The 18,395-nt window shown below is 37.4% G+C and overlaps 1 protein-coding gene across 1 annotated transcript in view; it reads left to right on the top strand.

Moving 5' to 3' along the window:
- The first annotated feature begins 17,553 nt into the window (after positions 1–17,553).
- Positions 17,554–18,395, top strand: part of LOC127428781 (uncharacterized) — a 43,597-nt gene continuing 42,755 nt past the window's right edge. Inside the window, exons 1-2 of the mRNA XM_051677376.1 lie at positions 17,554–17,900; positions 18,165–18,289. Of these exons, the coding sequence (XP_051533336.1) occupies positions 17,760–17,900; positions 18,165–18,289 (266 nt within the window). The 5' untranslated portion in view covers positions 17,554–17,759. The remainder of the gene's footprint in view (positions 17,901–18,164; positions 18,290–18,395) is intronic.

Here is an 18,395-nt window from a genome sequence, read left to right as displayed (position 1 = left end):
GACTTGGGGTACTCTTTTGAATGATGGGTTATCTCCCACTGTGATTGATACCATTCTAAATGCAAGCGCTCCATCAACTAGGAGGCTTTATATGCTCAATTGGTGTATTTTTGCTTCTTGGTGTTCGAAGTGAAAATCCAGTTCACTGCCCTGTTGCAGGAGCGTTTTGGGGCCGGGTTTGCCAATGCTTAAAGTCTATGTTGTCACTATTATGGCTGAGCATGTGCTTATCGATGGAGTCTCTGTCGGTAGACATTCTCTTGTCTCTCGTTTTATGCGCGGGGTAAGCAGGCTTAGACCTTTTCCATTTTAGAGGCGCTCTCGGGTGCTTCGTTTGAGCCCTTGGCAACAGTCTCTGATAAGTTTTTGACTCTTAAAAACGGCCCTGCTTGTAACATTGGCATCGTTTAAGAGAGTCTGTGATTTGCATGCCCTGTAGATCAATCCCTTATGTATGGATTTTGCACCAAGCAAAGCCTGTCTCATTGGCTTATTGATGCAATTTCAAGTGCCTACGAAGTGCGGTTTACGTTCACCTTCGGGTATTTGAGCCCATTCTACGAGGAGCATGGCATCCTCATGGGCTTTGGCTATAGGTGCGTCCTTGGAGGACATCTGTATGGCGGCAGGGTTGACCTCTCTGAATACATGTGTTAGATTTATAATCTGGACAAGGGTTTGACTCCTGCTTCCCAGGTTCTCTCTGTTGGATCGGAAGTAAACTTATAATTCCTTATTTTTATTCAGATGCTTTAGCTCGCTTTTGCGCCACTATATGCTTGCCACACGCGCTTAGATAGTTGGCAGCTACTGTTTGCATGTGTAAATGTATATCGTTCCCAATGCGATTATGCAGCTTGAGTTCCTATGAAAGGGAACGTCTCGGTTACGTGTAGTGTAACCCTGGTTCCATGAGTTGGAACGAGATGCTGAGTAGCTGGCCACACTCTCTAGCAGCTGTATAGGCTCGTGCCTTCCTGCAGAAAATATGACTCGATAGCGCGAAAGTGGCTGAATAAACAGCTTTTGTGAGGAAACAGTTCATCATTTAATGAACTGTCCACCTGTCCACTAATCTTCAACATGTTTTACACTAAACAATCCTTTTGGAATGAATTATGTATGTAGTTTACTATGATAAAATAGCTGTTTTATAAGAGACAGACAGATGTGACTCTCCCCATTCATTTGTATGGTATCTGCAAACGGTGACTTACTGTCGTAACAAGCTAGTTGACCATGACGCTCTCTCCTATGATAAAAGCGCGGATGTTGTTATCTCATTATAGAAGATGTCTGATTTAATACCAAAGGGAAATTATTGTGGGTAACAGTGTCAGGGTTTTTTGTGTTGGAAAGAGTGGCTATGTTCGAAATGGAATACTAGGCTACTGCTTAATGTGCAGGACATACTGCATACTTCCAAATATTTTTTTAAATAGTATGTAAAACAGTATACATTATGTAACAGTTAATGTTTCAAACAGTAGTATCCTACATTGTTGTCACATCGCACTTAATACAGCAAGTACTGTCCAGTTATCATCTTGGATATATATATACAGTTATATATATATATATATATATAACAGTTAGTTCCGGTCCTCGAATCTGTTTGGATGAGAAACATTGCATGAGCACTGATGGTCTCACACGCTTCTCTGTGTGTATCACTCCACTTATGTTCGTGCCATTCTAAACTAAAGTGTAAGAGCAGTGCAGATGTGTTAAGAGCTACTGTTTGTCTTTTTTTACATGTATTTTTTTTTTTATTTATTTTTTTGACATTATATATGTTAGCCAGCAGGTGGTGGCAAAAGATCGGTTTTATGTGTAATATGAGCCAGTTAGGTGGCGTGAAGTGAATCCGCGTCAGCCAGTGTTTACATACAACAGCGCTCCGTGATCGATCATATTACTACTACACTACTAAAGCTAGGAAATAGCTTTAAACGGCTTTAGACGAACAACTTCAGCATTACGGCTCATCAAAGCTGAGAGACACAACAGACTGATTAATTACACAAACTGAAGGCGCTTACCTCTTATCGGACTTCCACATTGGAGTGGACACACTGTTTAAAATGGTAGAGGACATTGCGGTTTCTATAGTGAAAGACTCTTGCGCACCGGCTACCGGAAATAGTTCCATGCACAAATGCGTTTTTTATGACCGTACTCAGTTTTTCCTAATTTTTTTACATTTACTTGTTCATTGAACTGTAATATACAGAATATACAGTATATACTGTATGTATATATATATATATATATATATATATATATATATATATATATATATATATATATATATATATTATTTTTATTTTATTTTTTTTTCATTTCAAGGATGTGTAAAAATATCTTAACTTTTAGAAGTCTAATCAAATAGATTAAAGTAAAGAATAAACGAGACAGTCAACACATTCTCATAACAGTCCTTCATTAAAGCCACTTTTTGCTTGCAGCCACAAAATGTAGCCTTTTGTCTGTATTTTAAATGTCACATTGAAGCCGTATTCATACTCATTTCTCATTTCTTCATAACTCATTTTGGAGGATTTCAATACTAAAATAAACTTTACCCAAGTGTAACAACAGCTTTGACGTCAGTGAGGTCAAATGTCATTGGTGTGTCTTGTGACCACTTGCACATTTTAATGTTTGGATGTATATTTTTTAGGCTTGGGATCGATGCCTTTTTCAGACATCGATAATCTAAAGATTTTCCCGATGATTATCAATATATCAGGATTTTTTTTTTCCACATATAAACAGGGCTACCTGTTGCAAAATAGTGTTTATGTTTTCAAACATATTTCTCAACACAACTTTGGTAAAGCATGAGCGGTAGGGTAAATTAAAGGGGGTTGCACACCGGACGTATATGATGGATGACATGACACATTCTAAAATTTGGAAGAATTATTTTCTATGAAGGTACAAAACAGCGCGGTCTCGCAGTCTCACGAAGCTCCTCAAAAATCTGCAGCACCACGGAGTGTAACTCACAAATTATTTTTATTGTTATGAAATTATTGTGATTGTACTTTTATCTGCTTGCTACGTCTTTTTTATTGTTGGTTGGTTGGTTATATTTTTGTTATATATTTGGTTAGGTTTAGGCGTAGGGGTGGGGTTAGGCACTCAAAAATATCTATATTATAGTGTAATTTAACTAAAATTATTGTGACTAAATTTGCATTTAATTTCATGTTTAGATTGTTTATAAGTGGTTATTTTTAGGAATGGGGTCAGGTTAGGGGATCTAAAATATTGATATGATAGAAATATGTAAATAAAATCATACTTACATAGTATAATGAACCATATTGCAGTTAATCACAAGATAAATCCGTAGATTGTCGAGTCTAAAATGGAATGACAAAGACATTTTCATGATGCAGGCAAAATGTTGCTGACAGCTTCGTCATGAGACTACCCTGAGATAGTAATTGCTTCAGATTTATTTATTCATCACACTGGAAATTAAGGGATCAGGTCAAACACTTTGCATTATGGGATGCAGTACCCAGTGCAGTATGCTCTGTTATATGCTGCACAAATGTAGTAGGTCATCCGGGTATTTACATACAGAAAATGCCCATACAGTACTATGCACAGTTTACATGCAATAAACTGCAGAAATAATATGGTATTTCAAGCATAGACAGTTATATTTTGTACTATGTTGCTCTCTCTCTCTCTCTCTCTCTCTCTCATCTTTCTTCTCTAAGGATGTCTCACCCTTTCCCTCTCTCCTCATCCTCTATAACTCACATCTTTATTTCCTCAAGGATCTTCTAGAGTATCTATCTCATACATTTGCCAATCTATCTCTCACTCTCCTCCCAAAATATTTGATTTAGCTGTGCTTTTTTGGGGGGGACTAGACAGATCAGAGAGGGGCAGGGCAGACAGAAGAAGAGTCGCTCACACCTCCATCATTCCCAGGAGTCTATAATTGCTCTGATGATGCTGGTGTAGGGAGGGAGAGTGACGTCGCACAGAGGGCGTGAGGAGTGAGGGAATACCCTTATGAAGAGAGGCAGTGAGGGATGTGTGGGTGGAGAAGAAAGAAACACCATCTAATGCCAAATCTCTCTCTCTCTTCCTTTAGTGATGTGTGGTGGAGTGAGAAAGCTGAGCCTCCAGCCCGTGTTTAAAGATTCATGATGCAGAGCTTTGCGTCTAAGCAGAGCGCTCCACTTACACACATACACACACTCCATATGCTTCTGTAGCTGCAGAGAAACTCAAGCTCATGTATGCCATGAAAACACGCATTAATACATGTAACTTAGACATGCAGATATTTGAAATACTTGATATAATTTGCATACATGGGGATTTTCCTATGGGTTTTAATAATGGCAGTTTTGGATTTCTAAGTAAAATAAGGTGTGTGGTAAACTTCACTTGATGATACATGGATGTTTTGTTCTACAACATGAATACACTCAGCTAAAATGTGAATTTTGAAACCATATTGAACCGCATACTTTTTTTTTTTTTTTAAACACTGCGGCTTCAAAATTGTTGGAGGTATGACTGTGTGTAATTTATGTTGTGGAACAAAAATGTCCACATATCATCAAGTAATGTTTACCACATACCTTATTTCCGTAGCATCAAAACGAAACTATTACGGTAATGTTTCAACTCCTTATTTTGGAAAATGGCTGATTTACTGGTATTTCCCAACTAGGGTCAAGTAGGTATAGTTGCAGGCTGGAGATCTCCAAATGGTGGCGTAATCTCCAAAAGACGGCAGGGTTACTCCAGAAGGGGGTGGGGTTACTCTAAAAAGGGTGTTGCGTTAACTCCAAAAAGGGGCATCACTTCCACCCACGGTTAGGATTAAGGAAAGGGTTAGGTTGGGGGCTCCCTATATCTTTGCTGGCGGTTTGAAGCTCCCGCTCCTTTTTGGACCTCTGCCTGCAGAGAGTTGCCAACCATCCCATAAAATATGGATTGTCCCATATTTAAAAATGGAATGATGTGTCCCGTATTTAATCAATATGGGGTGCGATTTCAGAAATATTTAGTTAGTAGCTGCTGTTTATAGCTGCATATTTCGATTCAGTTATATAAAATGGGGTGTTTTCTAGATTTACTAGTTTACATTGAGTATAAATGTATGTTTAATTTGTTTAAGCCTTACAAAAAATTAACCATGGTTTTACAATAGCAATATTGTAGCAACCATGACTGTTGTAACAATTGTTAATTTTGTGGTTACTGTGGTTGTACTACAAATACCATGGTTAAACATTCTGGTTCTAGAAAGCATTTGATTGGACAAGGTTTTTCAACCTCTATGTGACGTCATGGATGTTCCCGAGTCTTTTAGGCCAGAAGAGAAAGACAGCAGATTTGTATTGCTTATATCTTCTGAAAATGAATTTTGTCAGCATTTAGAAGTACACTAGCATATAGTTGACGTTAAAGTTAATAGATGTGTACTAAAAGCAGCAAAACTTTATTTTAATTGTATGGGGTCCTTAAGTTATGAGTATCTTGTACATGGGGGAACTACAGTAGCTTCCCCAACACTGCTGTTTATACATGACCTCTAAATGGAAAAATGGTGTTCATTTTCTTGAATTTCTTGAATACCTTTGGATGAATGCATCTGCCAACCCTGAAGGGTTTATATTGCATTGCATTATATTATGACCAAATGACTGTCCATTATCATGTTTATTACACAGCTACTTACCAAATAAATATTGATTTAGGTTGAAATAATTTTTTTCTTTGAAAAGAAAGAGACAATGGAGTGATACGAGTGGAACTAGCACAGCTATGTAGGAAATCGGTTGCCTGGTACAACAGTCATTTGTCAGAATCAAGTATTCCAGAGAGCCGTGTAATAATAAATAGGCTATGTGTCACCGAGGTGTATGTACATAAAAATTATAATTCAAAATTGTTGCTTGTAGAGCATGGCACTAGCAACACCAAGGCTATGGGTGTGATTCCCAGCAAAAAACACAAATTAATAACATATAGATGCTGAATGCAGTGTAAGTTGCTTGGGCAAAAGGGTCAGCTGAATGCATTAAATGTAAATGCAAAATAAGATAAAAGACCACTCTCCATATTTCTATCAAACACACGTTTATTTATTTTGGAGCGATTTGGCCATGTGACACATGCTCCATAATGCAGCAATGTTCTTGCTTATCACCGCATGCTGCTATTTATAGAGTCTCCCAAGAGCAGAGGAAGACTCACATTTGAAATAGCACACACACAGTGCCCGTGCTGAGGGGGCGAATGAAAGTATGGTGGGAGGGGAAGAAGGTAGATTGTTGAAAGTTGCAATGTGAGAACTTGAGAACAATTAAAAAAAGGTGAGAAATGAATGGTTGGAATTGATGGGGACAACACTTAAAAAAAAGGTGAAAGAGGAATATAAAGAAGGTAAGACAAGAGATGGGGCTGGAGGATTTTAATCTAAAATTTTGATTTTTATGCACATTGTGCATTACCTACCCACTAATGCTGCTTGTCGGGATGTGCAAACAGACAGAGCCACTGTGTTTGAAATTTAGGGTATCAACCTACGAATGGCTTACTTACAGTTTTCTCTGCATAATAATCTGGTAAAGGAGAAACAATTACACACGTCACATCAACTTATAAATATTTTTTATATATACAGAATTGCCAGCACCTGAAAACAGCTTGTCATACTGTTTAACAATTCAAAATAAAGTCAAGGCCATTTGATGTGAAGACTCTGGGAATATTGCACATGCTAGTCAGCCAATTCATATATAAATCATATGTTCCTAACAGGACAATTTCATTACTTTGCTAATGAAAAACAGCTACAAAAGAATGGGTTGAGAGTCCAAACAACAACTTGTTGATGTGAGAGAAAATTATCACCCTCTAGTGGGCTGTCTCATAGCCACGGTTAAAGGTTTTCTTGTAGTGACAGACTTGGACAGCAATTTTGCTATAAATGTGTTTTCGAAGTCTCACTTTGTAGATAGTAATTATGCCAATAAGTAACCTTCTTAACAACAAAACTGATATGAAAACTGTATTGCTACATTAGAGCTAATATTTAACTGTAGTAGCTATTAGCTATATCTTAGCTTCTATTTTATTCAAGCTAACATAGCTAATTTTTTAATGCTCTTAATATATTTAGGGATAACTTTTGTTCATAATATTAATCAGCATATGTCTTGGTAAATACCCATGGTGCTTGCTTTGGATACTCCTAAAAAGAAAAGGCAAGATGAAGGCTACGTTTAAGAATTTAATGTCATGGCACTATTTACAGTTGCAAGTATGCTAAAGGCAACTTTGCCTTTCTGTTTCTTCATTCATCCATCCCTCTTTATAGAAAGAGATGTTTGTAGTGTTATATCAAAAGTTATGCACAGATCAAATTGGGAATATTTTTGGATTACAGGGACAATTTTCATATATTTAGGCTAATGGACATCTAGTAGCTGAATACTGGGAAATACTTTGGGGGAATAACCCAGCTAAAACAAGCCAAGGCTGGTTGGCTGGTCACACAGCCAGGTCAGTTGGCTAATTTTAGAGGGCTTTTGGGCACTTTTTAACTGGTCAGGCTGGGAGACCAGCTGAGCAGGCTGGACGACTGTCTTAAACCAGCTAAGACCAGCCAAGTCTTAGACTAGTTGTTTTTATTTATTTATTTCTCTGCAGGAGGATTTGTGATTACATCTGCTTGTTTCATGTTTCCTAAATCAGAATTCCATATCTTGACTCCAACTGTTGCTACGACTGATTTTAATCTAAAACTAAAGCCGAGCAACTTGACTTTGACAGATAAATCTGCACATATGTATATATGAACTAGACATGATAATGGCTTAGGGTTGCTTTGAGATCCTGAGGAGTGATTATCTTTCACGTTTCTCATGTCTACATCTCACGCGGAGCCATGTGTTGTCTCTGTAAGGAAAACAAATGGAAAACATCCTCAAGAGACATGGATGGATCCCCATTTCAATCTAGTACATCAGAGTCATGCAGAGAATGTAAATCTCATACAAAATCACTCAAAGTCTGGTTGGCCTGAACGGTGTGTAGTGTATTCCAATAACAGAGGCACTCCAGGACAAATTGGCTGCTGTATGCCACAGTGAATGATGAGATGGTGGCATGATTCTGTGACCATGGTAACATCCTATTAAAGGTGCACTCAGTAATTTATTCCTCATTAAAAACTCCTAAACACATGAATTGTAATTTTGCAATATATGTAGGAAATCATGACCACTCACATTAAAATGAAGACTCCAGTCATATCATTAACCTTATAATAGCTGTTTTATTCTACATGGAGAGGGTCCGCACATGGGGGCTGCCATGTTAGGATCACATGACCAGCCGAAAACTACTCGCTTAATCTCAGTAACCGTCCTGTTATTTGACACTTTCACTCATTGATTAAAGTAATCATGGCTGACTGTGAATAAAACATTTCTACAATGGCTTCTGAAACTGAAAACTATTGATTTTAAATGATGCTGCATCCAAGCCGCTAGGTGTCAGTGTAAGTCCAAGATGACACAAAGACAAAAGTTACTGAGTGCACCTGTAAAGATCCCATGAAATCAGAATTGGAGTTTTGTGGCTTTTTGTCCATTTCTATTAGCTTTGAGGTCATCTATACACTCGTGTAATCCTAAAAGTTGATAAAATAACTTTTAGTAGACATATATTTTTATAATTTACAATCTTTATCTTCTGGGAAAATGGACCAAAAAATTTTAACTCATATACAAATATTTACTACGTGGTTATGTAATATATACTATAAAATATTTTGGGATGATTTCAAGCAAAAATAATTATAACCTGACATATACTCTACTGTTATCATGATATAAAATTACTCACAAGCTTTTGGATACAACGCATTACACACATTGTCTACTTGCTGTATTACAGTAATATAAAAGCAATACTATAAATAAAAATTAGGAATGCGGCCCTAGAGATAAAGGGAACCTGCTTTGTGGTCTTTGACCTTTCCAAAGTTGAGTAGCTCTGGCCAGTATGATTGAGTAAAGTTGTGGTACTGTAAAACCTCAGTGCCAATAGATGCAGTGCAGAAACGGAGTGAAAGAGAACAGCAGAAAGGTTGGTTTGCAAAGAAAATATGTGTTAGTTTCCTGTGCTGACAAGTTTCCTCCTTATTTGCAGCCAAAATTAGATTCAAATGCATTGTTGGAAGCAATATTGTTTTTTACATATGCACAGTGACTTTGGCACCTCATTTGGCTGGGTGACATTGACAGTGGTCAGAGTGTAGCTTTACAATGTATTCCAGGCCAGCCTTTATCAAAACCACTAAGATACAGAAGTCTGCAAACAAAAGACAGAGATTTCAATGTAAACTCTCATTTTTTATCAACTAATTTCAAGACCGCATCAACTAAGTTATACTATCCACGTTCATTGTACACGTTATACTCTTATTGTGTGCCAAAACTTATTTCAATTGTGTCTATTTTCTCTTAAGGAATTTTAAGAGAAACATTTTAAACAAAGTTGATACTTAAATGAAACACTACTGAAAACATGGTTAACTGAATTTTTTGGTTTCAATACAAGTAAAGCACAAAGGCCGCATTTGTGGCATAATGCTGGTTACCACAAACTTTTGTTTTGACTTGTCCCTCCTTTTCTTTAAAAAAGCTAAAATCTGGGTAACAGTGAGGCATTTACAATGGAAGTGAATGCAGCCATCCGTAAACGTTAAAATACACACTGTTTTTAAAGTATAGCTACAAGACGTAAACAATATGTTATGTGACTTTAGTGTGATAAAATCGCTTACTAACCTTTTCTGTGTAAAGTTATATCCAATTTTACAAATTCGCCATGACTATGTAATGTTAACAAACCCTGAAACGACTGTAAAAATGATCTGAATTTTTAATACACGTATTATATTAGTATACAACTGGAATTCCTAGTCCTTAAAGGAATATACCGGGTTCAATACAAGTTAACCAAAAAATGTTAAGTCTGTCATCATTTACTCATCCTCATGGCATTCCAGATGTGTATGACTTTCTTTCTTCTGCAGAACACAAACAAAGATTTTTAAAAGAATATCTCAGCACTGTTAGTCCACACTATGCAAGTTAATGGTGGCCAGAACATTGAAGCTCCAAAAAATCACGTAAAGGCAGCATAAAAGTAATCCATATGACTCTAGTGGTTAAATCCATGTCTTCAGAAGAGATATGATAGGTGAGGGTGAGAAACAGATCAATATTTAAGTACTTTTTTACTCTGAATCTCCACTTTCACTTCCACTTCCACATTCTTCTTTTGTTTTTGGCGATTCACATTCTTTTTGCATATCGCCACCTACTGGGCAGGAGGAGAATTTATAGTAAAAAAGGACTTAAATATTGATCAACAAAACTTAAGTCATTATTCATAAAATCAAATCATTAATAATAATAAAGCACATAAATCAATATGGCATCAAACCTCATTGGTTTTCATCACATCTCACAAGATGAGAACCAGGGAGGCTGAATGTTATCTATGTAGCCACCATATCTGATTTAAGCACTTTCCTCTATTAATATGATTCAATGTAGCTCGGGTCCTTCCTTCAGTGTAAGTCTATGGGATTTTTTTTATTTTTTTTTTTGCCCTATTTATCATCCAACAGGTTAAAATAAGACTGTCTGATCACTTAGAGAAATAATAGCATACCTCACCTTAACAATCTGCACAATCTGATGTATAAAGCATGTCTGTACCACAGATGGGGAGGGTTACTTGTTGAAGTTTAATAGTTTAATACAGTGAGGGGTTTAGAACACAAACCATCCCTAAGTATAAGCAATAATAATAGTAATACTTGCCTAAATAGTGAAACAAACTCCACTAACTTGATAACATGCATATCAGTCTAGTAGTTATGGAAACCTGTTAAAATGAACAGAGAAGCGTTTTGTTTTTTAATATGGCTTGAATTGAAGCACCGTCGCACCTAGGATGCACTTCCTGCTGCTGCTCCATTCTGGTAACCATGCCGACCACACAGATGGCCAATCCAATCTATTCCAATCAGAGCAGTGGCCTTCTCCACTCTTGCAAGGAATTATTAATAGCTGACAACTCTAAAGCCACATCAATCTCACAGCAAACCCATCATCATCTAAACTCACTCATTATCATGAGGCTTGATGAAGCTCCTGTCCGCTGAGCTCATTGGATGGCTAGACGACTCTCCACAGTGAAATGTTACCTTTGAGCACCTGGATGTCATGCCTGAAAAGTGCCCTAGATCATCCGACCAACCTCTCTCATCTCATCTGTGTGTGTGATAGTTTTGTGAGTTAGAGTGATCCCCTCTAGTAAAACTGTGCCAGGTCATGTCACTCTGCAATCCACTGTGATAATGAGAATTTCAGTGTTGCCACTGGCTTTATATTTAATCTGCATTTTATTTCATAGGAGTGCTTCTGCTTCCCATTGGCTGTGAATAAATGGATGAATGGATGGGAAGAGCCATGGATGGATGGGTGGATGGATGGATGGATGGATGAATAAATGGGTGGGTGGGTGGATGGATGGATTGATGGATAGAGGCATGTATAGATGGATGGATGAATGGATGGATGGATGGATGGATGGATGGGTGGATGGATGGATGGAAGGATGATGAATAGATGGTGGATGGATGGATAAAGGCATGTATAGATGGATGGATGGATGAATAGATGGGTGGATTTATGGGTGGATGGATTGATGGATAGAGGCATGTATAGATGGATGGATGGATGGATGGATGGATGGATGGGTGAATGAATAGATGGGTGGATGGATGGACTGATGGATAGAGGCATGTATAGATGGATGGATGGATGGATGGATAGATATATGGAGGCATGGGTGGATAAATAGAAGCATTTGGATGGATGGATGGATGGATGGATGGATGGATGGATAGAGGCATGTATAAATGGATGGAGGGATGGATAGAGGGGATGGATGGATGGATGGTTGGTTGGGTGGATGAATAGATGGGTGGATGGATGGATTGATGGATAGAGGCATGTATGTATGTTTGTATGGATGGATGGATGGATGGAGGCATGTATAAATGGATGGATGAATGATGGATGGTGGCATAGTGGATGGATGGGTGGGTGGATAGATGGATTGACTGATGGATAGAGGCATTTATAGATGGATGGATGGATGGATGAATGGACTGATGGATAGAGGCATGTATAGATGTATGGATGGATAGATGGAGGCATGGTGGATGGATGGATGGATGGATGATAGAGGCATGTATAAATGGAGGGATGGATGGATTGATGGATTGAGGCATGTAAAGATGGATGGATGGATGGATGAATGGATCAAGGCATGGATAAAGGAGATGAATGGATGAATAGATAGACATGTTTAGATGGATTGATGGATGGATGTATATTTTGATGGATGGATATATGGATAGATGGAGAGGCATGTATAAATGGATGGATGGAAAGAGGCATGGATGGATGGACTGATGGATCAAGGCATGTATAAATGGTTGGATGGAGGCATGGATGGTTATATGGTTGATTGGTGGATGGAGGGATGTATAAATGTGTGAGTGGATGGATGGATTAATAGATAGATTGATAGGATGGCTTGCCTTGCCTTGGATAGACAGAGGCATGTATAGATTGATGGATGGATAGATGGAGGCATGTATGGATGGATGGATGGGTGGATGGATGGATGAATAGATGGGTGGATGGATGGATTGATGGATATAGGCATGTATAGATGATGGAAGGATGGATGGATGGAGGCATGGGTGGATAAATAGAGGCATGTATGTATGTATGTATGTATGGATGGATGGATGGATAGAGATATGGATGGTGGGATGGATGGATTGATGGATAGAGGCATGTAAAAATGGATGTATGAATGGATGGATGGATGGATCAAGGCATGGATAAAGGGGATGAATGGATAAATAGATAGAGACATGTTTAGATGGATGGATGAATTGATGGATGGATGGATATATGGATGAATGGAGATGCATGTATAAATGGATGGATGGAAAAAGGCATGGATGGATGGATGGATTGACGGATGGATACATAGAGGCATGTATAAATGGACAGATGGACGGAGGCATGGATGGATGGATCGAGGCATGTATAAATGGTGGGAGCATGGATGGTTGTGTTGGTGATCGGTGGGTGGATGGAGGGATGTATACTGTAAATGTGTGAGTGGATGTATGGATGGATAGACAGAGGCATGGATGTATAGATGGATGGAAGGATGGATGGTTTGCCTTGCCTTGGATAGACAGAGGCATGTATAGATGGATGGATGGATAGATGGAGGCATGTATGGATAGAGGCATGTATAAATGGATAGATGGATAGAGGCATGGATGGATTGGACAGACGGATGGATAGATCGAGGCATGTATAAATGGTTGGATGGAGGCATGGATGGTTGTGTGGGTGGATGGATGGAAGGTTTGCCTTGCCTTGGATAGACAGAGGCATGTATAAATGGATGGAGGCATGGATAGAGGGATGATGGATGGAGGCATGAATGGACAGATATGGCACAGGTCCCTCCTTCAATGTAAGTCTATGGGATTCTTTTCACATTTTATCATCTACCGAGTGAAATTATAAGTTAGATTACTTATAAAGGTACTTAAAAACATACCTATCCTCAACAAGCGGCATGATTTAAGGTATTGTTCTTGTCTGTGGCAAAAACAGTGTGGGACGACTTATTCACCAAAGTTTAATACTTAGGGTTAGGGGTTTGTTTAAATATAAATATGAACAATAACAGTGATGCTTGCGTTAGCAAGCACCAGTAATTAGATTGACATCTTCAAAGATGCATCCACCTTTGAAATTTACAGTATATCTTTAAAGGCAATTATATAGACATAATTAAAATACACAAATTATTTTCCATTACAAGTGACATGAGAGAATAATTCCTGAAGTAAGGTGTCACTTAATTCATTTGTATTGGTATAGAAAGTTGCCCTTTCAACTAGTTTATCACAATCTTGTAACGTGTAGGTGCTGGACAGAATGACCCAGGAGCAGAGGTAACAGTTCCAAAATATTTATTCACAAAGTTTGTAATGCGTCACCATGCAGAGTAGAGAGTAGTGTGTTCGTCAGTGGAGTGTGTGCGTCGTGGAAGTGGAAGAACAAAACATAATATAAAATCTGTTGTTGAGTGAACAGGAACAAGTTGCCTTGGCAACCGAAAGACTTGAATGCTCATTCAGAGTGGCAAATTAGATTTTTGTGGCCAACTGGGTTCGTTTGCACAGACTACTACAGCTGATGAGCTTCTATTATTGTGTGTTCAATACCTTTTGAGATGTCAAAAGGAAATCCAATACAGAAGTTGTGTGACTTTGTGTGGACTGAATAGAGAAAGACAGGTAATGCTCTGTATTTGCCAAGCTTTATAATCTTGTATCCACTTTCATTGTTTATAGCCTCATATGGATTGAACAATAGGGGCAGAATCCATAAATGGAGCCCACACAAAAGAGTGGGCAATAATTCCCATTATCATTTGAGATCCTTTTACTGCAGCATACTAAGTTTTAGAGTGACTATAATGTGGTATTTTTCATGATCATAAATATATAGGATATACTGTATAATATGTAGGATATTTTCTCTGTTCCAAAACATAGTAAGTTGCCAACAGAGGCAGCATTGTAAAGGCATCACCCATGCAAAATTGCTTATTTGGGAGCCACACATTTTAAATGGGAACCATTTGACATTAATTGTTTTTACAACGCTGTCTTATTTATGGCATTGCTAAGAAAAATGCTTTTAGAGGTCATAATCTGATTAATCACTTAAAGAATGTGATTGACACCTCAATATTAGGATAAATAAATAAGGCTTGTTTCTGATAATATAATCTGACATGTCATTTGGCAATGTCCTCCGGTCTTCATTTGCAACATAAGCATGTTATTTTTACGAATGTTTGGTTGCTTGTCTTTAATTTTATATCCTTTTACCTATCAAATAGGCCCACCGAGAGATAAATAGCGACTTTAAAGGGATAGTTCACCCAAAAATGAAAATTCTCTCATCATTTACTCACCCTCATGCCATCCCAGATGTGTATGACTTTCTTTCTTCTGCTTAACACAAATGAAGATTATTAGAAGAATATTCAGCTCTGTAGGTCCTCACAATGTCAGTGAAAGGTGATCAGAACTTTAAAGGTCCAAAAAGCATATAAAGGCAGCATAAAAGAAACCATATGACTACAGTGGTTAAATCCATGTCTTCAGAAACTATATGATAGGTGTGAGTGAGAAACAGATCAAAATTTTAAGTCCTTTTTTACTATAAATCTCATCTTGACTTTCACATTCTTCTTCTTTTCTTTTTGAAGATTAACATTCTTTGTGCATATCGCCACTTACTGGGAAGGGAAGAGAATTTGATTAAACTTGAAAATGAAAAATAAGTATTTTGTCTAAAAATAAAAGTGATAATTTCAGGGATTCTAATTAGGTACATGAATTTTCAACATTTAAAAAAAAAATTAAATATTTGATTAAATTACCTCAAATTCAAATTTTAGACATTGCATACAATGATCTCATAGATCAGGAATATTTTTGCAGTGTATATTGATAAACAGGTGCTAAGGAAATTACTGTGGAAGTTTTTGTTGCTGTTTAGTGTTTTGGAAGAATAAAATCAAAAGTGCCTTTTACACTGGAAGGACTTTAGCCCCGTTGTACCCTACAAAAAAAAAGGCCTTGGGACCAGTTGGTCACAAATTCTTGAAAGCATGGCTCAGAAAATTTAAGTTAGTTTTGCTCTTGCATAATTGTTTTGCAGATGCCACTTTAAATTGTATTTATCTAATGCAATTAAGTTCATACATTTGTAAGTCATTTGTGACTTCAGTGTCCAAAAGCATCTAAATAATTGTTGGTCCTCAATAGCAAACAACAACAATGTACATTGAAAAGAGCTGATGAACTGAAAATTCACACTGCAGAATTGTGAAGTATAACCTATTGAATTATAATTTGTCTCCATCTTGTGGCAAAATATATTTCCCAATCACTCAGGTCAGGTGACAGACTTTATTACAGTTACATTATGGCAAACACAGCCTAGATTAAAACTAGATCATTAGAGAAAAGTAATTTTAAATTAATTTAGAATGCTTAGGAATGGATTTAAAATGCATGAGTCCAACACATCTTATACATTTAAATGAAATAGAAATATATGGGTGTACCCCAATTGTCACAAACCTGTTGGTATTATTATTATGATTAACACTGAATATTTTGAGTGATAGACACACATGGTCATCCACTAATGAGGGGCCATAGGGGACATATTTGTTACATTTCATCTTTAGTGTCACCATGGTTCCTTTCTGTTGTTGCTTGGCAACCATTTCATACTGCAAATGAAGCAAACATTGTACACTACATGATTAAAAACCCTCCAGTTACACGATAGCATTATTTGAATGGAAACATTACAGTATGTGATATTCTCTCATTATGCCATTTAATTATCACAATCAGAAAGATTGCAAATGTGATGCATGCTTAGATGCACCTTAAAATGGCCAGGACAATTCAACCTACAATAATTTACCATGTTTACCATTGTTTCCTTTAAAGGTGCACTCAGTAACTTTTGTCTTTGTGTCATCTTGGATTTAAACTGACACCGAGCGGCTTGGATGCAGCATCATTTAAAATCAATAGTTTTCAGTTTCAGATGCCATTGTAGAAATTTAGCATTCACAGTCAGCCATGATTACTTTAATCAATGAGTGAAAGTGTCAAATAACAGGACGGTTACTGAGATTAAGCGAGTAGAACTCAGTTGGTCATGTGATCCTAACATGGCAGCCCCCATGTGTGGACCCTCTCCATGTGGAATAAAACAGCTTTTATAAGGTTACTGATATGACTGGAGTCTTCATTTTAATGTGAGTGGTCATGATTCCCTACATATATTGCAAAATTACAATTCATGTCTTTCAGAGGTAAACGTTTTTAATGAGAAAAAAATTACTGAGTGCACTTTTAAAATACACTATAGTATTACAGGTAGGCCTAGCAAAACTTTAAATTGTTTTAAAAGTGCGCTAAATTGAAATTAGCCTCCACTGTCAGCAAAACAAGAAATTAAACAAAAGTCAGAAAGATTATGCAAGTTTTTTACACTGTTTGAAGGAAATTCCATGCTAATGCACAGGTTTTACAGTAGAAACAATAACTTAAGGTGGCTAACTATGGTATATTGACAGAAATTAGTATTACAATAGTAATTTTTATAAGTTTACGGTGCTTACTACTTAAATGCGATACAACGTAGAAAACAGTGTTTTTTTAACTAATGTGGGTATTTTTATAAGCTAAATGTGCTACAAACTCTGAGAATGTTGAGTAATATTGAGGCGCTGTTCTCGTTGTGTCCGATAGGTGGCATATCTGCTTGTACGCCTCCAGACAGACCAACACAAAAGAAAACGAGGAAGCGCTTTCTTTTTCTACTGTTTTTATGCTTGTCATTCATGAACTTCAGTGATTTTGTTTTATTTGAAGTGTTATTTATTGCATTATAAACCGTTTTTACGTGAGAGAGCCTTCTGACACTAGCGGATTGCGCTTCTTAAGCACTGTTAATAGCCGATCATCATTATTTTGATAGTAAATGATGGCAGAAGGCGGCAGTAATATGGCTAGTCTTCCTCCAGGAGACCCGCAGCTCATCGCGCTCATAGTGGAGCATCTGAAGAACAGAGGGCTGTTTGATGAGTTTAGACGAGACTGTCTGGCAGACGTGGACACGAAGGTGAAACACACACATACTGCATCTAGATTTGCACTCATGCTTTTTATACAACGAAGTTTGTCTCAAAAACTGGTGAGCTGCCTACCTAAACAGCATTTTGGGGCATCACAAATGATGTCTAGGTAGGCAGCTCACTTGGTTTTGAGACACATCCGTAGGGTTTTGTGTTTTTACTTCTATCTCTATCCCCCCCTCACTTTTTGCCTTTGTCAGTCATCCAATTTGTGTCTAATATAAACTGACCTGTTTCATGTCTCTCTCCAGCCAGCTTACCAGAATCTCAGACAGAAGGTGGACAACTTTGTGTCCACTCATCTTAGTACTCAAGAATGGAATCCATCCATCAACAAGAACCAAGTGAGGAATGTCTTGAGACAGAGTGTAGTTCAGTATGTATCAAGTTAATTCTGCTACCGTTCTGTATGTTGTATGTTTTATTGCGTTGCATTGTACATTACATTGTGTTTAATATTCAGAACAATTCCTTTCAAAGAG

The sequence above is a fragment of the Myxocyprinus asiaticus genome, chromosome 38 (assembly GCF_019703515.2).
Source record: "Myxocyprinus asiaticus isolate MX2 ecotype Aquarium Trade chromosome 38, UBuf_Myxa_2, whole genome shotgun sequence".
Taxonomy (NCBI): domain Eukaryota; kingdom Metazoa; phylum Chordata; class Actinopteri; order Cypriniformes; family Catostomidae; genus Myxocyprinus; species Myxocyprinus asiaticus.
The sequence above is the reverse complement of the archived record's forward strand: the minus strand, read 5'-3'. Positions and strand labels throughout refer to the sequence as shown.